A 24,507-nucleotide genomic window follows, 5' to 3' on the forward strand; every position below is an offset into this window, starting at 1 on the left:
GTCGGATAAACACTACGAGAGAGGTTCGTCTATTTGTTGTGTGTTCGTTCAAGTTTTGTCCTTACACTGCGCGAACAAATATGACAACATGAAAAAATAAGAAGAAGCATAAACATGCAACGAAGATGTATGAAGAGTTATAGGAGAAACCATTTTTTACTGAAAAAATGGAAGAAAATAATAATAATCCGGGTATATGTTGCAAAACAATGATTCCTGAAGTAATCCACCTGGTAATCTCGCCTGGTTTTCCATTGAATGGAAGTAGAATTTTTCTACGTTTTTGCCATAATTCTGGTTTAGATATGTATATTTCTATAATTTCCAACAAGAATTGGCAATATATCATTAATTTCATTGTAGAAATGCCTGTTTTTAGCGTAAAAATAGATTTGTTTTTGACAATGTTTGGCGAACATCCCCTTACACCTAACGATTTGTGCTACCCAACCAGAAAAAATTAAAGTTGTTTTGATTTTATACTAACACGTCCATGCAACATGCGAACATGACCTTATACTATCGAATTTGTCACCGCAACGTGTTGTGTCGCAAGGTTTATCCGACCGTATAAGGTGCCCTTAAAGGAAAGTCAGGTGTTCTTGAAATTTCAGTCGAAAGAAAACGTTCGATTCGGATATGAGAAATTGGCTGTTATTCGTTCCTTGTGTATTGGCAAAACTGATGTGACGTTTAAATCTGGCATCATTGACATATTCGCATTCAGTTAAAATGTAAATTAGCGCTTAAATTATTCGTATCATCATTTGTGAATTTGTTGAAAATTTATTAATAAGAATATGGATAAATATGGTAAGTCGTTTTATAATTTTATGTTTATATAAATCATACATCGGATTATAAAAACCGATAATATTCCGTCATAGTAATGTTCCTTTTCTTTTGTTTTCACGCTTAATTATTCTTTCTACTCCTATTTAATTCTTCTGTTTCCAATTAGAATTATGTTTGTTTCGGAAGCTACTACCTAATAACTAAAATAATAATAAACATTTGTTAGATTTACTTTTTTTATTCTTTATTTGTTGTACTTTTTTTTAATGCTAAGGGTGGTTTGGGTTATCACAGTTTCTATCACAGATTTGTGGAATGGTTATGGGAGGTACTTGTATCTCTATTGGCCAAATTATTGTTGCATGACTTCTCTGCACGGCTTACCAGGGTCTCCATAAACCTTGTTGTTCTTGTTGGGCAGCAATGGGTGAATTGGCAGGACTTAAATTATCATCACTGTGGTAACCGGATGAAGCTGGACTCAACGGACAACATTCCACCGTAAGTGGTTGCATTGAAGTTTGTCTTTGTGTGGTAGCAGTATTATATCCTTGTTGATAGTTGACTTCATATTGCTGTTGGAGGCGTTTATAGGAGCGTCCCAAATGACTCATAACAGATTTACCCATTTCGACAGTCATGCCGGGTGTTGAGGCCAAAACACGTGACACTTCATTGACGGCATTCATGTAGCCATTGCGGAAGGCATCCATGGGTATTTGTTGATTTTGTTGTAGTGACTTTGTTTTATTGTTGTAGGTCCTCAAAAATCCTATGGTAGTCTCCAACATCTCGGCCTTGTCCATACGCAAGATTTTACTATCGCCATTTAGATCAATCATTAATTGTTTGAGACCATCCAGACACTTGTTGATGCGAGCACGTCTTTGACGTTCCAATAGAGGCTTCTTGATTTTCTGATAGATTTCGGTTTTTGTAGCGTACTCCATTTTATTTCGAATTTTGTCTTTACTCTTGTAGAGTAGTTTGAGAAATGATATAGATTTCAACTGGCTACAGTCCTTATATACCCATTGCTCTCCTGTTCGAAGACGTTGTATGAAATGAGTACTAACTTCATGCTCTCTCTCCCTTTCAATAGATGGTCTTGTTCGTAGTTGTTTTTGCCATTCTATACTGTCTGACGAATAATCAACCCTCACCTGGCTTTGTTGTTGTATGCATTTCCTTTGTAGGAGAGGATTTCAGGATTTCATTTCTTCCCTTTTGAAAGTTTACGAAAAAATGGCAGCTGCAAACTCACTCAACATCGTCATAGTCGTTAGGATCTTTTTCTCCCTTATGTTGATGAAACTTATGGCTCGTGGCCGTGGGAACATAGTTGAGACCGAGTTTCTCACACGGTGTTTTTAATTTGTTCAATAAACATATGCGTTTCTTATGCTCCGTCCGTCCATTTCTCTGTTCCTTTCTCAAGGATTATGTGTGTTTGGAGTTTTGCAGCTGTCGCAATTTCTTCTTTGCCAACTTGATTGTTATTCGCTTGGTGAAAATTGTTCTTTGGCCAATGTCTGTCTGCCGCATTACCTTACACTATGTCATGTCTTTGGGTTAATCAGATTGTTTTCGTACCACTTTTAAGAGCTGCTGCTTGTTGCATATAGGAATTTACTTGAGGGGAAATTGTATGCCAGGTTTTTTTGCTCTTGTTTCAGAATTTCATTCATTCAATTCATTCAGACGGACAGCCTTCTTGTAGCTAATCCTTGCATTCATTGATCATCGAATGTTATAGCTGGTATGTTGAGTGTCCTTCGCTTGTCGTGGGAAAATTTTTATTTAATTGAATGCTCCCTTTGTCCTTTTCGTTCCTTTCGCCTTGTGTTGTTGCGTTTGGGTTTGATAATCAATAAGACTGTCTATTGTCCTGTTGACACTACTTTTGTGTGGTGTTTGTAAAGAGATCATGTAAATTAAATGATCGTGTGTTTTAAGTGTGTCCAAAGTGTTGTAGTTGCCTCTTGTCATCAATCGCTTTGAGTGTAACAATGTAGCCTGGTTGTTGATGTAATTGCGAACTACTTAATTTTAATGTAGGTACATACGTAAAGAAAATTATATGAAAACCTCAAAATTTTGTGTGTTTGTCCACTGGCAATAGTCTACATTAATTAATTATGCGCTTGAGGAGCAATTTAGCAGTCATCCCGAGTAGATGAAAAAATTATTTATAGTGTTTGATTTTATGAGTCATCATTATATTTTCTGTCTGATACAAACTGGATTATGAACCTCTCGATATAAAAGGCTAGAAATCCCTCTTGTTGGACATGGGCGTAAAAAATGAAAATAAGAGTGTTGACATTTTTATGGTGACCTTTTATGCAGTCGGGATCGACACAACGAGTCTATGCTTAACCAATGATTACAAATCAGAAATATCTGACAATACATTAAAAGCGAAGGAGCAATTAAGATCAATGCAAGGATATAATGTCCTATATCTATATAAGCCAATATAGATGACTGCAAAATCGGAATCGCCACTTTAATGAACCCGCACATGATCCCAGCAAAAAAGTCGAAAAAAATTGTGAAAATGTTCTTTTTGTATCCGGAAGCGGTGTACAATTGGCACAGAAGCGATGAATTTAACATGGGCTTGTCATAATATGGATGTCCACCATTTCAGCAACCGTTGCACTGAATATGCATCACTTCGTAAGGTATGAACGAATTAAATGTTTCTATTCATTCTAACGCTTGTCTGAAACGATTGATTTCAAATATTTACATAAATTCGCAATTTTTCAAGAAGGGATCTATCATTTTTTTAAACAAAATTTAAATAATTTGTACCATTTTATTAATCCTTACTCTGTTTTTAAACTATTTGAAATGAAAAAAGTTAAAATTACCTTTCAAAAATATGAAAAAAGTAATTATAAAAAATTGAATTAAAAGAACTTCCTGAGTAGTTAAAATAAAGAACATATTTGGGAGGGTATTATTGGAAGTGCTTTTTAAAGTTGTGCAGTTAGAAGTACTTCCAATTTTTTTTGCTGGGATATTAAATGCAGCAGCACTATGTAACCACCAAGAGACTGGGGGCTCCAACTGCTTAAATGTGATCTACATTAGGAAATCGACGAAGATTACCGAAATACATGAATAAATCACTTGACGAAATGTTTTGGTTATTTGTAGCCAACTGTTGGAATCCTCTTGATCCTCCATTAGTCTTGCATAACGATGATGGTACGAGTATAACACCCGGCAAAAGTCAACATAGACTTGAGGATTAGTCCAATCTTTGAATAAAAAAAGATTAACAGAAGTCTTGGATCTAGTTTTTTTTATATTCATAAATAGGCTGCCAATTTGATCCAATTTGTATGCAATTTTGAATGTGATGTTTGGGCTCATAAATTCCAAGTCCACCTTGACTTGCTATATAGACTTAATTTTTGATAATATAATCTCCACATTTATATTGACTTCCTGTTTTAAGTCGATCAATTTTCTGTTGGGAATGGACTAGAGGTGTGCGCGTGAGTGAAATTTCATTCACTATAATGCACATTTAGCAACTAATTTTAAAGACTCTCGCTCACGTACGATTCATGAGACTCACGGCATTTTCTAATCGGGTTGAGCTAAGGTAACGAAATTCAAAAAATAAATTCAGATAATAGGCGAGATTAGTAAACGAGTAAGAATTAAATCTTAAGCGTTAAGTAATTTGCACACCCCTAAAATGGACCATTTGGATTGGATGTAAGGAAACCAAATCGTGATATTTGTTGTTGTGTAAAGTATATCGAAGTGACTTTCTTTTTATTGCTGGGTCGGAACGGCGTTTCATATTAGAATGAAAATAAAGAGGGGAAAAACTACCGCTGAAAAACTTTTTGGCGTTCCGTTGAAAATGGGATGGGAATGCGTTTGCTTTTCGAGTCAAAAGTCATTACGAAAATTAAAAGCAAATTCTTCCAAAAATCAAATTTCGAACGAATCAGAGCGATTGTAGCGTGCACCAACAAGGGAAGTTAATACTTCTATGAAAGGGAGAACTTCGTTATGGATCCAATGTTTAAGGACTGTCTGTTTTGACAGCCCTGAAACTTGTCCAATATGTAAACGGACAAATTCCTTACCCAATGGTTCGGCTTGGGTATGCAAATTGGCCCCGATAATGTCGTTCTGAACTTATTTATTAATCCATAGTCATATTGCGCAAATTACACAATAAATACAAATGCAATGTCAGCGAGTGACCTATCACAGAACTCCAGTTTATCGCAATTTTTAAATTGTCCTTTGGAATGAGTCCAAGTCGTGTCCTTAAAAGTAAATTCATATTCATATTTATTTAATCAAATCGAGCCCATGCGGACTATATGTTGATAGATAATACAAATGAGTACAGGTATTTGCTTGAAATGTTAACTAATACATATTTTGAATAACACTAAGTGGAAAAATACACTACTGAAAAAAAATATGAATATAAACATTATGAAATGAAAACTAAAATCCTAAAACTAAAAACCTGACGCACACTTTTATAAAAAATGAAATAATTATGAATAAAATGAATGGTGACATACTTATTGTCAGTGAGAAACATGATTAGTTCAAACGATTATTATGAAAATGCAAAATCAATCTATCTTTAAATGTATGAGAAGAAATTGAAAAATCCTTAGCAATAGCAGGCAAATGGTTCCATAGACTTGTAATGCGAATTGCAAAAGATTTCTCAAAAATGTTGTGGCTGAATTGTTCCACGCGGAGTTGTGAATTTCTTGTGGTGTGTAAAAAGTTGAAATTTACCCCGTCAATAACAAACTAATTTTAAAGAGACTGGTTCATTCACACCAGGGATGAGTAGTCTTGTATCGGTCCTACGGTTGATCCATTTCCGGTAGAGGTATGTCATCATGTACTGAAATTCCTCAAAAATAGATGTTGGGTAATTGAAGTACGACTGCGTTGCTGGGGAATATTTTGCAAATACTTACAAAAACACTAAGAATTCTACCAATCCACCACCCGTTGATGAAAACCCAGTACCCTTTGTATGCTAACCGAGCAAGCTACCCATTGTTGACTATATTAGAAAATCATTGTAAATCCCGAATTAAAAAATATAAAGAAAATTAGAGTAAACTGTTTTCTACACCCTCAAGAAGTTAATTCGCAACGCAAGTGTTATGGAAATTTTTATTAAAAAAAAAAAATACTCAATGGAATAGTCCCAGAATAAAAAGAAGTGAAATTTCTGGGTGTTTTCACCTTCTTGTTTGAAGATTGCCAGCACAAAGTTCCATTATTAAAAAATGTATTTTTTTTCAACAGGAAACAGGCCAAGAGCAATGATAGAATGTCACACAAAATATCAATCCAAATTATGAAATTTTTTGGCACTAGTTTGTTTTGACTGTTAATCGCAGGTAACCATTGAAACCTAAACTGTGCAAATTTCAAAATACGTGTATATTTTTTATCCATTCCAATATCCCCATGAACCCAAGTAACTAGACAGTTTATTAATTTGATTTTGATTTTTGTATTATTTGTATTTTTTCTAAATTTCTTTATGGGCAATTACTTTTGTTTTTTTTTTAATTATTATGTCAACACCAAATGTATTTTTTGGAGTACGGTATTAACTACAAAATGAGACCCTATCACAGTTCGATTATATAAAGCTACTAAAAAATAATCATATACTCTTATCAATAGTTTAACAATTATAAAAGAAAACGTACACAAAAAATAAAGCAATTTTTAAATAAATTGGTCTTAAATCTAAACGAGATCGTTAATTGTGGAAGATCATGAGAAGCACTGCTAGTTTAATTGTTAATGTTGTAGATCCAATAAGGTATGATTACCATGGACGCCAGACGGGTGTGGAGGTGGTCACTTGCAAAAGACCATGTTGTTTTTGTGACAAGGCTGGAGAAGATCTGGACGAGTCATTATCACTGGCATAACCACTAGATACTGGACTGTACATTGAGGAGGATGCAGTTGATTGAGAGCTCGAGCAGGCCACTGACAAAGGAGTGCTGATGGCAGTGGGTGTTTCACGAGGCGATTCCAATTGGCTTAGGCGCAAACCCAAATGTGTCATTAGCTTAGTTCCAAAGGCCACATCAATTTTTGGTAAAGTAGCCATGCAGCGAGATACTTCATTGGCAGCCTGAATGTAGCCGGAACGGAAACTTTGTTGGGCATTTAGATTATTTTGTGAGATTTGTTGTTTTTGTGCCTTCAATTTGCGTAAATGTTGAACAGTAACTTCCAAGATATCAGCCTTTTCAAATTTCTGTGTATTTTCACCTTCTTGTTTGAAACACTCTGCCATGATTTCCTTTAAGTCATCCAAGCACTTGTTGATGCGGGCACGACGTTTACGTTCCAACAGAGGTTTCATCACTTTGCGGTATTGGTAGGTTTTGGACATTTCGTATTTGCTGGCCATTTTTCGTTTTTAAGTCAAAAAGTTTAGAGATTTCAAATAAATACCAAGACGAGTTGTTAACTCAACGATGTATGAACAGTGAATGATGATTGCATCAGAGTGTGTCAGGTTTTTATACCCACACGTGTCCCATCTCCTCTCAGAACATGAACTTGCAACTCGTGCTCAACACACGCACCACCGTCACAACGATTCATTCAACAGAACGAGAGAGGGAAAGAGAGCGAGAGCATGGCAAGAGCAAATGACTGAATATAAGGATAAGGAGACTTCCACCCGAGCCACATTCTACTCTTCATCGTATGATCAAATCTTCATGGACTGATGGTGTTTTCTTCGATATTTTTAGGGGTTGTTCCTGATGGCAGTTGCATTTTGTGGCGGTGGTGGTGGCGGTCCTCGGATGATGGTGGTTTATTATTGTTGTTGTTTAGGTTGTTTTTTGTAACGTACAATTGGGAGACAGGTAGCAAAACTATGAAGTTGAATATCGTGGGAAACACTTTGCTAGTTAGTTTCCCACCATTTCATTTATCTCGTGCACATGGGGTTGTTTTTCATCCTTGTGTTTTGTGAATCCCTGTCCGTATCCTTTTGTGTGTTACTGATAGCAGTGTATGGCAAAAAGTCCCCTATGTTGATGCATATGCGTATGAACATTACAAAGTGTACAGTGGGTAAATTTGTAAAACAACAAGTCCAATTGTGGTGTTGGCATGTTCAATGTGCGTTGTGCAAAATGGTTGGTATGGAACGTGACCTTTGACAAGGATTTAAATGCGTTAAGAAAATATGAAATATCTTTACAAGTGGAAGTATATTCGGAAATACACAGATGATTTAGAAGACCGAACCTCTGTGGTAGGGTTAACTCTGTGAATTTCCCAAAAATTATCTTAAAAAGTGCAATTTATAACATCAAAATTGTGTATTTCTAATAAAAGTGTCACCAAAAGTAGCAAATTTTGCATGAAGAAAAACAACGAACAATTTCAGGTGTTGTTTGGATCACCACCATTTCAGTTGGCATCTCTACCTCGGCTGCCTCACTTAGTAGGATTATACCAAATATTGTAGATTTTTTACTGTTTGGTAGATTGATAAAATTCTTGATGTTTTGGTAGATTTTGCAAAGTATTCCTTTCCAACTAAGAGGAACTTCGTAAAATTTCTCCACAAATAAAATTTTGCAAAAATTTTCTATAGAAATAAATCTTTGCGAACATTTTCTATAGAAATAAAATTTTGACAAAATTTTCTATAGAAATAAAATGTCTACAAAATTTTCTCTAAAAATTAAATTCTAAAAAAATTTATAGAAATAGAATTTTGCAAAAAAAATTTTATAGTTATAGATAAAATTATTTCTAAATTTAGTTTTTTTTTTTAATTATAACCACAAACATTTGATCAAACGCTGCAAAATAAGATTTTTTTATTTGCTAAAATTTTCTTCAAATTTCAGTGGATTATTTTTGTCTCGTGTGGTAACCGTGATCTCTACCAGTATCACTATAACAATTTATGGTATATAACCAAACATATTTTTCATTGTTGGGTGTACACTCACACATTTGGGTCTGTCAAAGCATTATGTTAGGTTAGGTTATGTGGCCGCCCGATGTATCAGGCTCACTTAGACTATTCAGTCCATTGTGATACCACAGTGGTGAACTTCTCTCTTATCACTGAGTGCTGCCCGATTCCATGTTAAGCTCAATGACAAGGGACCTCCTTTTTATAGCCGAGTCCGAACGGCGTTCCACATTCCAGTGAAACCACTTAGAGTAGCTTTGAAACCCTCAGAAATGTCACCAGCATTACTGAGGTGGGATAATCCACCGCTGAAAAACTTTTTGGTGTTCGGTCGTAGCAGGAATCGAACCCACGACCTTGTTTATGCAAGGCGGGCATGCTAACCATTGCACCACGGTGGCTCCAAAGCATTATACTTGTATTCTATTATGAACTTAGGTTAGCCCGATGTATCAGGCTCACTTCGACTATTCAGTCCATTGTGATACCACATTGGTGAAATTCCCTCTTATCACTGAGTGCTGCCCGATTCCATGTTAAGGTCAATGACAAGGGAGTCCGAACGGCGTTCCACATTGCAGTGAAACCACTTAGAGAAGCTTGAAACCCTCAGAAATGTCAGCAGTATTACTGAGGTGGGAATCCCACCGTGGGATAATCCACCGCTGAAAAACTTTTTGGTGTTCGGTCAAAGCAGGAATCGAACCCACGACCTTGTGTATGCAAGGCGGCAGTGCTGACCAAAGACAATAAACTCTAGGAAGATAGGAAATTGGCTACTGAGAAGATCAAACCATTTACCGTGTTAGTTTCATACTCGAATCAAACGCGTATACGACAAGTATTGACATAGCATTAAAATGCAAATAAACAGAAATTAAGGGCACGAAATAAATTTCCTTAAAAGGGAAAATGTAATGTTTTTGTTGTTGCCTAAAATGTAACATTTTTTCGTTAAGAAAATTGAGTTTTTTATTTAAAAAATAAAAACGAAAAACAAATAAAAAATTACAAACATGTATGGAACTATCATGGTAAATACAACATTTGGTATGAGGCAAGCCAATTTCCTATCTTCCTCAAGTTTATTGTCTTTGATGCTGACCATTGCACCACTGTGGCTCCCTATATTTACTATTTTGGACTTGAAGTGCATTTCCAGTACAATCCTTCTTACATGATATTTGGGCGGAATAGCATACCAAACCACAACAGCATTTTTCAACATTGTTTGAAAAAATTCGCAATGCTAACAATATTTTATAGACATGAAAAACTTTCTGATTGTTGGTGGTCAACCATATAATAATTAAGTTTTTCATTTAAAAAATAAAAAATAAAAACGAAAAACAAATAAAAAAATACAAACATGTATGGAACTAACTTGGTAAATGCAACATTTGGTATGAGGCAAGCCAATTTCCTATCTTCCTCAAGTTTATTGTCTTTGATTCTGACCATTGCACCACGGTGGCTCCCTATATTTACTACTTTGGACTTGAAGTGCATTTCCAGTACAATCCTTCTTACATGATATTTGGGCGGAATAGCATATGAAACCACAACAACATTTTTCAACATTGTTTCAAAAAATGCGCAATGCTAACAATATTTTATAGACATGAAAAACTTTCTGATTGTTGATGGCCAACCATATAATAATTGTTGTACTTATTTATAAAACCAAAGTAAAATAGAAAAATTGATGGTAGTATTTTCCCTTTGTGTTAGATGGTCGGTCTTTTGCCTACGGGTAAACCAAGCTTCCGATTTTAATTCTTGAGTGACATAGCCCTCATATACCCACGGTTCTGATATAGCCACCATATACCCCGATCTTCCGATTATATATAAAATAAATTATATATAATCGGACCTTTAATCTGAATGTTCCAAAGCCTCAAATATACATAAATTTCAAATTTCAAAAATTATTACATGCCTTCGGTGGCGTTTAAGATTTAAGGTTCGACCCGGCGGAACATACGGAGGAACATAAGTATGAAATCATTTTAAAATGGTAAAAATTTAAAAGCCGAAGATAAATAATACAATGGGAATTCAAATATTTTATATTAAAATCTATAAGGAAATCGAATTTCAGTTATTCACTTGATATTTCACTTGCTCCGACCATCGGACCATATTAAAAAAATTATTTTTTTTTTGACCCACGCTGAGCTTGATGTATGGGTGTGAGACTATTTAACACAAAAAACTAATGGACCGAATTTTTCTGGAGCGGTAGGTGACTGGCAATACAAGGTGGGCCACTTACGACAACGTCAACCAAAAAAGGTCGCGTCAGAGGCGGGGTGAGCGAAGAAATACTAAAAGAGCGTTTTTTTCTCTTTGCTAGTTTCCATCAACCAATCGCAATGTCATATTTCCCACAATGGACTGAATAGTCTAAAGGAGACTGAAAATAAATCGGGCTGCCACTTTAACATTCTAATCTATAAAGTCCAAAGGATAAGATTTATACAATGTGAGATGTAGATAACGCCATCTTTTGGAAAAATAATGGATTATAGATTCACTAAACCTAATATTTAAATATTTCTTGTATAGTTGCGGCCTAATTTCAGTTAAAATTACTTCGGTAGTTGCCTTAACAAATAATCGAATTTAAATAAATAAATTTTGTGAGAACTTTTTTCTCCTAATACAATTTAGAATATGAGTACCTCCTGATAATAGGCAAAGGAATTTCACTATAGTAGGTAAACCGGGTTACTCTCACGGACGGTCAATTTGAAAGAGTGATTTGAAATGATAAAATAATATCTAGATTAATTTAAATTTAGATTTAATTTATTTTATTAGCAAAAATGCTATAAATACATTTATTTCGTGTGCTACATTTTGTGTCACTTTTTTTTTTTTTAAATATCGGTGTGCCATCGTTAACTGCGATTTACATTTTTTTTACCAATAATGAGGGTCTATTTCTGCAATATAGCACAGACATCTTCATGGGTCTCTCAGTAAGCCATTCTCTTTATTATTTTGTTGGCTATAGCCCACTGTACAGTGTGACTACTTTTGTGTGTGCCATGGCACACTCAGTGTCAAATCATGAGTGAGAAGATTAAAAATCCACCAACAACAACATTCTACAAGGCTTCAGGAAAATGAGAGAAGAGTAGAATAACAACTAAGCACAAAGTAGTAATAACTGCCACCTGCCCTTTCTTTTGGTTTTTGGGAAACTTTGCTTCTGTTGAGCATTACAAACCCCTGGAGCTGTCTTTGCGACAAACTAAACAGATCGTCAGAACGTCAGTTAAGTTGACTTGATCAGCAACTTTGTGGACGATTGCTGCTGCTTCATTGAGAGTTCCGAGTGTGAGAAAATTTTCTTGGTTGCAGCTGTTGGGTGTCATTTCATCGTTTTGTGTTCTTGTTGGGATAGACAGACGAATGAATGGCTGGTTGATGGTTGGCTTGCTGACTAGATAGATATGTGTGTGATATGCTCGTGTTGCAAAGACATCATAACACAACAGCAATTATACATGTTTCCAGTTAATAAGGGCATGCCCACAGTAGTAGAGAGTGGACCAAAGTAGAGAGGTTTATCCGAGATGAGAGTGAAATGATTGTTTAACACTTGATTAGAGGAAGAATACGATTAAATGGGATCTATGAATGTTTACTACAGAACCCTAAGGAATCTTCGTTAATTGTTATGATGAACCAAAACTAAAATTGTCCAAACATAATACCTGGAAACAACTAACCAAAACACAAATGGCTTTGTATTTTGGTCTAAATAGCCCAATGGAGTGTTTCCTCTAATTGTGTACGAAATTTTCCCACAAGATGTTTTTTTTTATCAATTTTAGCTTTGAGTATTTTAGTCGAATTTATCATATACTATTATTCTTTGAAGAGAATATTTCCACACTATATATTGCATCATTTTGATTTTATTAAATAAATAGGGAAATTGGGAATTTTTTTAATCACATTACCTTTGCTAAATATGTAATATTTTGAATTAAATTGCATATTGTATTTTGTTTGGAATGATCTTACGAATGGACAGTGTCAAAGAATTATGGCAAAAAATAATAAAAAGTGGGTTTTGAAGAAGAATCGTCTCGATGGTTAATTCAACCGAGGTTGTAGTTAAATCCAAAATCAGGGGTTCCGGAAACCACTGCTGCTGTGCGCCATCTGATAAGGCACGATTGTCATGTGGTCTATCTTGAGACTATTGAGACAACCTTAGCCGTTAGTTGGACAAGCATCCATTTCCATATTGCATGAGCATATGACCGCCAAATTTGGATCCCACACAGTTTGTCAATCGATTGGTCGAAAGAAATGCTCCAAAGCGGTACTTCGTGACAGTCGATGAATCGTGAATCTACACGTATGAGGACGAAAGTACACAGCAGTCGTTGTTTCAAGGTGCGTCAAATCCCACAAAAGTTGCTCGCTCAAATGATCGTCGGTTTTTTCGGAAAAAATGGACATGTCGCAATCGTACTACTTAAACAACGCAAAACAGTCCAACCAACCGCCAAAGACGGATCATTCTGAACCACTGAGGCGCCGACTTTGAGTGAAGACAAAAGGCTTATCGGAATTCATGACATTGACAAGGAAGCAAATGACATGGACTACTGCTTGTCACATTCTATTGTCAAATTGTCTAATCAGCCACACACGAAACAGCAAGTACCATGTATGGTGGAACAAGGATCTTATGAAATCGAGGAAATTGTACAACACGGCCAAGAAAAACGGCACAGAGTCGTTATGAAATGGATATAAGGCTGTCTGAAAGAGTACAATTGGGAAACCAGAACGGCAAAAGGGAGCAATTTTGTGCGGGTGACAGAGGAACTCTCTATTATAAATGATACTGCAAGACTACGGAAAATTTTATCAAAACAGCCAAATTTTAGCGGACATTTTCAGAAGACAAATGGCAGCCGGACAGAAACACCGGAGGAATAGATATGCTAAAGTATACACATTTTCCAGAATGTAGGATAAACAAAGCTCCAGACACAATACTCTTTGAAAACACATGGTAATATCTAATAGTGATATTTGTAGATGCTGTATGGACTGTAATGCTACGGAATATTCATACATTCATTTTCTGTGCCAGTTTCCTGCATTATCATTGTGAAGAAACAAGATACTGGGCTCTTGTTTCTTTCAGACTATTACCGATTTGCGACACTGCAGTATGAGTAGTATTCCCGCTTTCATCAAGGTCTCTGGGTTGAGGATCTAGGCAGATCTAAAGGGGGTTATGCTATATGATGGGATTATCCTGACCGGAATGGAATAGTCGCGAAGAGCAAGTAAAAAGGAGTTTTTGCAGGAGCTTTTGCACGGATTCGTGTCATCCTCCATAACATAACCTAATCTAACCACGACAATGCGAGCTCTCACACATTGGCTCAAACAACTACATTTTTGAGCACTCAAAACATCGATTTGATGGGTCATCCGCCGTATAACCTGACTTTGTAGCGAATGATTTCTTTTTATTCTCGTACTTAAAAAATGTGAGGTCAACGTTTTTGGACACCTGATGCGTTCAGATCCATGTTTTTGAAATACCTCAATCAGAGTGGCAAAAGTGCTATGACAATTTGTTCAATTGGGGGAATATTTTGAAAACAAATCGATTTTTGATGATTAATATTTGTTTTAGTTCTCTAATCCCGAAATATAAAAGGTAAGATTTGTATTATGTAGAGAAACCCAATCTTTGTAAATTGTCGAAAATCGGGGGAAAATCCTAGTCATCTCTGCTGTTTTTCTGCTGGAGAGATCCTATCACCTGACCTATCCCAGTAAAAACAAACTTGCAAAAACGAAGTCTGTTTTTGTTGTTCGACCTTTCTGTTTAATATCTTATGCTCGAGGTCAAAGTCTGGTTCCCCAATTTGTGATTTGAATGTAGTGATCATCTCCAAAGAATTTTACATTGACTTAGATCGGAGTACACTTTGACTCATTGCTACAGAAGAGATTAAAACCCCTTTTTTAATAGGATAAACATTGATTTATTACATTTTCTAATATTTTTTTATAATTTGTTATTATGTAGAAATTATTTTTTTTTTGTAATTTGAAATTTTAATAAATTTTCATCTACACAAATTTTTATTAATACATACAAAATAAATTTTATATACATTATATTTAATTCACATATATCAATTTAGTATAATCTGTTTAGGTGACTAGTTGCATTTTAATTCTTATTACGAAAATACAATTTCGACCTCCCCTTTATAGTTATATAAAAAATTACCAAGTAATTGGAATAATTACTCTTATAATGGAACACAATTTTACATTTTCCCCCTAGGCAAATATTGATTGATGCACTAGAATACTTGTAAATATGGCTACCTGTCCATTATCCATATTTCTACTTGATTCGGTTGGTTCCAACAAGTGCTTGTTTCGTGTCCCCACCACCATGATGATTGCAATAAAGTTACCCATTTATTATTATTGGAGTTTTTTGTTTAAAATAGTTTCCTTCTTAAGCTCAACAATGTTGGGGGTATTGCTACTTCCTTTCATTATGATTAAACTTGTTTCGTGTGTTACAATTCTGTTGGAATCAATGGATACACGGCTATGCCTCCTTTAGTCAGATTCATGAATGAAAGTTCTGAATGGGAGTTGGCAATAAAATCATGTGTGAAAACCGGTTGCTGATTATTTTCATTCATTCACGATGTTCTCCCCACTGAATGGAGGTTTTACTCGCAATAGTCTGCTAAGTGTAATTTGTCCTCTGATCGTATATTTCTTTGCCAGTCTAGACAAGAGTATGGGTTTCACTGCAAACTGCACTGCCAGTAGAAAAAGCTGGTAGAGGGATCTCCAGTCACAATATAGGATATTTGTGGGTTTTTAGGCTGTTGATGTGTTCGACTCCATAATTGTAACAACATTTCATTGGCTTTGTTTTGTTCAATTTCATCAAAATACTTAGAATTTTCTGCAACTATCTTGTTATTGTTGTTATATTTCCAAGTTATGCGTTTGCAAAGTTTTTGAAATGCCATTAGAATATTAAAGCGTTTTTGTTTTGTCAATGGAGATTGTGAAGATATGTTCTTTGTCGATGCGGTGGCTAACATTTTTGCTGAAGTTTTATTTTTTTGTTTTAACAATGCTTTCACTATTGAAGTTCAAAGAAAACTGATGAATTTCAATAAGCGTTTGCGGTTTTTATAGTCGCTTAACCACAAAGACAAGTGTTTTTATGACATTCAAAATACGCATGCGTTGTCCTTCTTCCATGCAATCCTTTGGTAGAATTTTCCTATGTAATTGCGACACTTGTTTCAAATTGCACGTGCTGATGTTGCACGTTTTTGTGGCAGTTGCCACTGATACACTTGTTTTCCATTTCTCTTGTGGATATTTGGCATAACCGAAAATATCCAGTAGATATTGTAAATATTCCCTTCGCCCATCCATCCCATCCGTGTGTTAGCACCACTTCAGCCACCCGACCTCATTTATAAAACCAACGTTGGACGATCGTTGTGCACAATCCCAGACACACTTCAATTAACGCACCCCTACCACGAGTATGATTTGAAGACAAAGATGGTGTTGCCACACAATCATGTGTGAAGTGGGATACATTTAAAATTCACAAAAAAAAATCAATTAAAGAGAGTAAACTAAAGGAGTCATTTTATTTTAATGGAATATCATTTCTTGAAACGGAAAGTCCTTAAGAGAGTTTTTTTGTTAAAATCTTTTTTAATGTATCAACCCAGACCCAGTAAATATAAAATTATATTTTTCCAAGTGAAAATATATATCCATTAATGAGAGCCACATGATATTTGTGCATATTGTTTACAAGTCGCCAAAACCATTTGTATCGGGACTGATTTAAAAAATACAATTACGCTATATTTGGCTGGAAAATCACTGCTAGCGTGGTGGACGTTAATGACAGCCCATTATTTTTAGGCTCACTTAGACAATTTAGTATCACAAGTCGCGAACTTTTCTCGATTAATGTGTGCTACCCGATTCTATAGCGGTGTTAATAAAATACAAAAGTTCGAATTCAACGAAATTCGTGATTAGCGTCAATCAAACGGCTAAGGATTTTCGGCTAAGGATTTTCGTACACAGGTAGTAAGTTTCCGAACATCGTGTTCTCTGATGTTCGGTCAAATTGAGCGATGCGTAAACTCCAAAACTAACCGTATTTAAATAACCGATCACACGTACGAGAATTTGAGCCTACGAACGGTCACTCGAGGTAATTTTCCATCTCGGGTATGAACTGTGATGGGAGCCACCGTGGTGCAATTGTTAGCATGTCCGCCTTGCATACAAAGGGATTATGGGTTCAATCCCAAATTCGACCAAACACAAAACTTTTTTCAACGGTGGATTATCCTCTCCCAGTAATTCTGATGACATTTCTGAGAGTTTCAAAGCTTCTCTAATGCGCCGTCCAGACTATAAGTTTATCCGGACGACAGTGCACGTGTCGAACATATCCCAGATGGTGCCCACACTATAAGTGAAGTTTGACCGCATAATCGATATTGCTGGTTGTTAATGGGATCGATAACACATTTATCGAATATTTCATCGCCGACAATTCGTATCGATTGGTCACACTGTAAGATTCTTTTCAAACACAGACATTCCGCCCGGATAAACTTATAGTCTGGACGGCGCATAACTGGTTCCATCTCAATGTGGAACGTCGTTGCGATTCGACTATAAAAGGGAGGTCCCTTGTCATTGAGCTAAACAGAATCGGGCAGCACTCAATGATAAGAGAGGAGTCCACCACTGTGGCATCACAATATCGGACAGCCACTATACTTAACCTAATGGACTGTGATGCACCGCCGATAGCGGCTCTTCAATCTTTAACATCGAGGCTGGCGTCCAACTAAATGCGAAATAATTTTCCTTCACAAGAATGGTATGGACAGCTATGTCAAGCCCAATTCGACGTATGGGGAAACGATTTTGGAAGTAGTAGCGGAAGCCCTGCCAGTGGTTTAACGGGACGGGGACAGTTGTGACATCCTGAAACCCATTCCCTGAGATATCACGTTGCTTCTATTCCATCACTCCCCTTACGGGGACATCACTCCCCTTACGGGGACATCACTCCCCTTACGGGGACATCACTCCCCTTACGGGGACATCACTCCCCTTACGGGGACATCACTCCCCTTACGGGGACATCACTCCCCTTACGGGGACATCACTCCCCTTACGGGGACATCACTCCCCTTACGGGGACATCACTCCCCTTACGGGGACATCACTCCCCTTACGGGGACATCACTCCCCTTACGGGGACATCACTCCCCTTACGGGGACATCACTCCCCTTACGGGGACATCACTCCCCTTACGGGGACATCACTCCCCTTACGGGGACATCACTCCCCTTACGGGGACATCACTCCCCTTACGGGGACATCACTCCCCTTACGGGGACATCACTCCCCTTACGGGGACATCACTCCCCTTACGGGGACATCACTACCCTTACGGGGACATCACTCCCCAAAATACTCCATTTTTGGCGATGAAGCTCTGTCAAGGACTAGTGTTTATCGATGGTATGGTGAATTCAATCGTGTTCGTAGTTCAATTCAAGACGAATTTCGTGAAGGTTGTGCAAAATCAGTTGTTTTTCCGGAAAAAGTTGATGCTATGCGCCAACGAATATTCCCAGATGTTTTAGGCATACTATCTACTATGTGGCAACTCCGCACTATGTGCACTCCATTGTGTAATTGTTTGTTTTATACATTTCATATTGGCCCTTATTATGTTCCATCATCAACTTCATAGTTGTGGTTGTTTTTCACTCTGCTAATAGGATGGGGGAAGAAAGGGCACTTTGTGACTAGTATCGTATTCATCATAAACTACAACAACAATAACAACATTTCGAAAGCAAGACGATCAGACGTATGTATTAAGTATGCGTTTGCTCTATACATTTGTCTGTCCACCCTGCTGTTATTATTCAACGAAAGAAACTTCCATAATGAGCAGTTGCAGTTCCCATCGTAAAGATTGTACACAACGACGAGCAAGAGAATTTTTATCCCACGGTCTCATAAGTGGAGGTGACAGATGTTCACAGTTCATGCATTTATGGTGTTCGAATAAACCAACGATGTGGTATGATTGGTGTGCTGCGAACTTCAATGTGTGGTGTGTGTTGTTCTTGTGCTGTGACTGCTGCTACTCAAAGTTCTCCTTCCTGAGTTCATTCAGGTTATTCTGGAAATTGTTTCTGTGTCTCTTTTGAATTGCCTCACTAGAAAATCTCTAATTGATTGCAAGTTACTTACAAGAAGAACATATTCCATTTTCTCCTCCCTTATTAATATTTCCGAATTGTGGTCACTCCATCAAATAATTTGAATTCCCGTTGTGTTGTATCAGGTGTATTGAAGCTTTTTGGGGATTGTCAAAATTTTAGCATGCGCCCACAGTCTGGTCACGTGTGTGCCACACTCAGGCCTGATGATGCAGACACGTGAGGTCGAATTTGGTTGGCCCACAGGAGCGTAAATTTATTATTTCTTGTTTTTTTTTTTTCAATTACTGTTACTTCGCTAAGACACGTGCATTTCGCTGATTGTTATTTGCGTTAGTTTTAAATAATATTTGATAGAGATACAGATTTAAACTTTTGCCTAAAGGCAATAGAAAATAAAGTGTGGACACTTGCCATATAAAGGAAAAGGTAGACATATAATCCTGAATGGAGATTGGTTAATGGTTTATTGGACCCAAATTATCGCTTGCGTAACGGCAATTTTCTTGAGGGAGGCAGGCTATTTTTCATGAGTCACGAAAATGTATGTGAGTCTCCAGAGTTTCGTGAGTCACGCCATTTGTGTGTGCTAGAACATTCATCTGATCGTGAGTATGTATGAATAAAAATGTTCCACTCGTGAGTACGGATTCTTATTTCGTAGGTGTACGTGAGTCCTAACAAAAGTATCGTGATTCTAGATTAAATTCCCGTTAGTCCATCCTCAATCAGGTCATAAAGGACCGCCAAAATATTTATGAAAAAATTCACGGTTTCACATTAAACTTATATGGATGACAAGCTTTTCTAGAATGTCAAGAAACTAAACTGCAGGGGAGTTACCAAAAATAGAAACCTATTCTCAGTTAACAACTTGGTAACATTCGATTTCGATGTCTTGATATAGGGTACGTATGACGAGAAGGAACCAAATTGACATTACTACTATAGATTTGGATCATTACCCCTTGACAACGGTTCAAATTCGTTATCGCTCACAACATTCTTTTGCAGAGACGAAGATGGAACTCGAAAGATACCAGGTGGTGAGGATATAAAGGGTGATACGGTCAAAATTTGGTCAAGGGAAAACGCGTGTAAATCGGTGAAATCGTTTATTTAAAAAATCAAATTAAATTTCTTTTTCAAGTTCAATTAGTATAAAATTTAGGAAAAATATTCAGTTAGGCTTTCGCTTTTCCAAATCCGAATTGCCGGGCCTCAAGCGTGACACCTGCCATCAGATTTTGTACAGCCACCTTGTCCACCTTCTTCGCCGCAGAAAGCCAGTTTGCTTTGAACTGCTGCTCGTCCTTAGCAGTTTTTTGGTCTTCTTTAGGTTCCGCTTGACAATAGCCCAGTATTTCTCAACTGGGCGGAGCTCTGGCGTGCTGGGAGGGTTCTTGTCCTTGGGAACCACCTGCACGTTGTTGGCGGCGTACCACTAATGTCAAGATGCCAACTCCGGCCAAAACAGTACGGAACAACCGTGTTTCTTCAGGAAAGGCAGCAGACGTTTATTCAAACACTCTTTCACGTAAATTTCTTGGTTGACAGTCCCGGAAGCTATGAAAATGCTGCTTTTCAAGCCACAGGTACAGATGGCTTGCCAAACCAGATATTTCTTTGCGAACTTTGACAGTTTTATGTGCTTGAAAATATCTGCTACCTTTCCCTTTCTTTTTGCCGTATAAAACTCCTGTCCCGGAAGCTGCTTGTAGTCGGCTTTGACGTAGGTTTCGTCATCCATTACCACGCAGTCAAACTTCGGCAGCATCGTCGTGTACAGCCTCCGGGATCGCACTTTGGCCGTCGTATTTTGTTTATCATCGCGATTTGGAATCACTACCTACTTGTAAGTCGATAGTCCGGCTCGTTTTTTGACTCGATGCACGGTTGTAGACGATACACCCAGCTTATTTGCGGCATCTCGGAGAGAGAGGTTAGGGTTTCGCTTGAAACTACCGGCAACTCTCTTTGTCGTCTCAGCGGCTTCCGGTTTTCGATTTCCCCCCGATCCAGACTTCCTGGCTGTCGACAAATGTTCCCCAACATTTGGCAACTTTTAGCGATTTTGCCAGCTTTGCGTGCGAGTAGCTCGGATTTTCGCGATGCGCGAGCTAAATTTTGATACGCTGCTCTTCTTGCTTGGACGGCATTTTGGCAACTGAAGAGTGAATTCCAAAATCAAAATAGGAGCAACATTCTACACACACACACCTTCAAAATGAGGGGTGTTCAGTTTTTTTAAATGCAAAATTGAAAGAAATACGTCAAGTTTATATTGACCAAATTTTGACCGTATCACCCTTTAGCGAGACAATTTTTCCGAACCGCTGGTAACCGAAAGCACCGATATCCGCTAACCGAGAGTACCAATATAACTGATCGGGCGATCAAACGATGTCTGTGCGAAACAATGCGTCAAATGGAACAGTAGTCTTGATGACAAAAAAAAAGAGAAAAAAGAGAGACTAGATATACCGAAACAAGGAATATCCGGACTATTACGAAAAACTTTCTTTTGTAGAGACGAAGATGGAAATCCAGTGAATTATACAGAGTGCTGAAGAAATAGCAAATCCTCTTTTTCCATATTGCTGGTACCCAAAATCAGTGAGCTGTTGAAACCATAATTGATCTGGTGTCTGTTTGATTTTAGTATCACTAAAAAAACTATACGAATCGATAACGCAAGCTATAAGGGTTTTCCCGTCCCTTTTCGAGCAAACACCAAATAGTTTTTTTAGCGATGGATTATCCCCACGCAGTAATGCTGATCACATTTCTGAGTGATTCAAAGCTTCTCTAAGTGGTTTCACTGCAATGTGGAACCCCGTTCGGGCTCGGCTATTAAAAGGAAGTCCCTTTTCATTGAGTCAAACATAGAATCGTGCTGCTCAGTGATACGGGAGAAGCTCAACATTATGGTACTACAATGGACTTAATGGTCTACGTGAGCCTGAGATATTGGGCTGCGCCGAATAGCCACCGTAAAAGTTGGGTATAGGGAGTATGAGTACATGCAATTGCACAGATTACAATGGACATGACTTATTTTTTCAGAACGGATGAAGTTGCTCGAAATGAAGCCCGACCGAAGTAATGGTATGCACTCCCGCAAAAGGATTTGACTTGCACTCGAGCTTTATAGAAATTTTTTATACGCCATTCTGTTTTATCTACAGATCGTGATCTGTTTGAGCTAGCAAAGTATGCCCCTTCAACGTCCTAGCTAGAGTGGAATAAAGATATTAATGAGATTGCTGAGCAGTTTGACATTTATTCAATAAGACGAAATTTATCTAAGGAACTTTAAAAATAACCATAAAGTAAGATTTGCAACATCTGGGAAAACTATAATCTTTTGACATTCCGCCAACAACTTTCAAACTTCAGCTTCGTGCGAAAGTACATAGGATAATTTTGATAATTAATCCAATTCCTACACGATTCAGTTTACTATGACAAATTGCTCAAAATCAAATCAATGTTCTTACATTCATTGTTGGCCTTAACGCATTACGAACATGTTCTAAAAGAAATTATATTCCCACGCATATTGGAATTGGTTGTGTTTCAAACACCATTCATTTAGGGGTTGTTGCATTACAGTTGGAATTGTTGTTCAATTTACTATCCAACTAACACCCTTAGTATAAAAGGAGGTAGATTTAGCCATACACTATCATTCTCATTGCAAACTCCGTAAGAAACACAACACAACATTTGCAGAGCTAGAAATAATGACACCTCAAATGGAGTACCTTTCAAAAACTCAACATTACCTTAAAGTAAAGAAACCTCAGTTGGAACGTGAAAGGCGTGCACGTATTAACAAGTGCCTGGATCAACTTAAAGAATTGGTAGCAGAATTACAAGGTGATGATAGCATTTTGCATTTGGATAAAGCTGAAATGTTAGAAGCTGCTGTAACTTTCTTGAAACGGGATCATAAGAAATCTAAAAATGTGATTCCTATTGTACCTCTGGATTCATTCCGCCATGGCTTTATGAATGCCGCTAATGAAGTCTCCCGTGTTATGGCTGCTGTTCCTGGCATGAATGTGGAGTTAGGAAAATCTGTTATGATTCATTTGGGTTCTGAATATAATCGCTTGTCATCAAAATCACCAATGTCAATGAATGACAGAGTCAATTCTGCTCCTCTGTCGCCTGCTTCTTCGGGTTATCACAGTGATGATTGTGATGAAAGCTCTTTGACACCTCCTCAAAAAACTGAGACCATTTGGCGTCCTTGGTAAACATAAATTCTAAAAAAAGGATAATTCCCTCTAGTGTTAGTGGAGAAAAGAAATTCGGAGCTTTAAGTTGAGGGATGTATCATCCCAAATACTGCGATATGCATTTGATCTGTGATAACCAAATTAATTTTAAATTGTTTTTAAATTCTATAAAAATTATTTTGTTATTTATTAATTAAAAAAAACTGGACACAAATTAAACATATGGACATTTGTATTTCAAGGGGTTTTGAGTTACTAAGCGGCTTTGCCAACATTTTATGTGGGTGTAGGAATATTTTGTGAATTGCGCACAAATTTAAGTAGATGATATCCGTCAAATATAGTAGATATAATCTTATAGATATAGCTGTAAATGCCTTTTCAAATTCGGATTTAGACGAATTTGTAGAAAAAAGTACTACTTATAGAATGTTGGCAAATAATACATCATATTTGGGCCGAACAGTTAAACTAGATGACTTACAATGACCATGGATGCAGCGGATTATTAATGTCAAGTGAGTGTGGGAAATGCGGTTCTAGATATATGTATTAAGGACATCAAGGACTAAATAAAGGCAGGGAAGCCTTACCAAATAGTTGTGAATAACCAAACAATGAAATTTAATGAAATTGAAGTCGTCCCGTCGGGTGTGCATCAGGGTAGTCATTTGGACCAATCCTATTTTTATTGTTTATGAACGATTTACCCCAATCCATAGTTAATTCTAGGATTTTAAGTATATGGATGATGTGAAAATTTTCTTCTCGGCTGATAGCTCAGAGGAGTCTTGGTTCCTATAAGATGATCTGAATCGAACTGGTGGAGGATTAGTTAAATGGATATGAATCTGAGGAAATGCAAACATATGCGATTCTTCAAGCCAAACCTACGAGTATTGATTTTACATTTGGTATTTGCGGCTAGCTTTTGGAGGATGTAGATTCATTTGTAGATCATGTTTCGGAAGGGGCGGGAATGTGGGCTTTGGGTCCATTCGAAAAAAAAAAAAAATATAGTGAACATGAAATAGAAGGTTTCATAAAGCGTTGGGCGAAAGAATTCTCGTATCCTGCCGTTACCAAGCGGCTTTTTACCTCCCTTGTTAGACCAATTCTTGACTATGGCACTGCCATATGTGATCCGCA

The 24,507-nt window shown here is 37.1% G+C and overlaps 3 protein-coding genes and 1 long non-coding RNA gene across 4 annotated transcripts in view; 2 read left to right on the forward strand and 2 right to left on the reverse strand.

Moving 5' to 3' along the window:
- Window positions 1-659: 659 nt before the first annotated feature.
- Window positions 660-24,507, forward strand: part of LOC142237503 (uncharacterized) — a 141,069-nt gene continuing 117,221 nt past the window's right edge. The window contains exon 1 of the long non-coding RNA XR_012722500.1: window positions 660-813. This is a non-coding gene — a long non-coding RNA (uncharacterized LOC142237503). The remainder of the gene's footprint in view (window positions 814-24,507) is intronic.
- Window positions 1,034-1,769, reverse strand: LOC142237414 (enhancer of split m8 protein-like). Its single transcript, XM_075308726.1, has one exon. The coding sequence runs from the start codon at window positions 1,743-1,745 to the stop codon at window positions 1,176-1,178; it is 570 nt and encodes a 189-aa protein (XP_075164841.1). The 5' UTR covers window positions 1,746-1,769; the 3' UTR covers window positions 1,034-1,175.
- Window positions 6,319-7,320, reverse strand: E(spl)m7-HLH (Enhancer of split m7, helix-loop-helix). The gene has a single exon (XM_075308734.1). The coding sequence runs from the start codon at window positions 7,247-7,249 to the stop codon at window positions 6,653-6,655; it is 597 nt and encodes a 198-aa protein (XP_075164849.1). The 5' UTR covers window positions 7,250-7,320; the 3' UTR covers window positions 6,319-6,652.
- On the forward strand, window positions 22,825-23,559 carry LOC142237432 (enhancer of split m8 protein-like). The gene has a single exon (XM_075308745.1). The coding sequence runs from the start codon at window positions 22,858-22,860 to the stop codon at window positions 23,374-23,376; it is 519 nt and encodes a 172-aa protein (XP_075164860.1). The 5' UTR covers window positions 22,825-22,857; the 3' UTR covers window positions 23,377-23,559.

Source organism: Haematobia irritans, chromosome 1 (genome assembly GCF_050003625.1).
Source record: "Haematobia irritans isolate KBUSLIRL chromosome 1, ASM5000362v1, whole genome shotgun sequence".
In the NCBI taxonomy this organism is placed as follows: domain Eukaryota; kingdom Metazoa; phylum Arthropoda; class Insecta; order Diptera; family Muscidae; genus Haematobia; species Haematobia irritans.

Bases quoted from the DNA above. Each gene is read 5' to 3' on its own strand.
- LOC142237414 (XM_075308726.1), bottom strand. From the start codon at position 1,745: ATGGAGTACGCTACAAAAACCGAAATCTATCAGAAAATCAAGAAGCCT.
- LOC142237432 (XM_075308745.1), top strand. From the start codon at position 22,858: ATGACACCTCAAATGGAGTACCTTTCAAAAACTCAACATTACCTTAAA.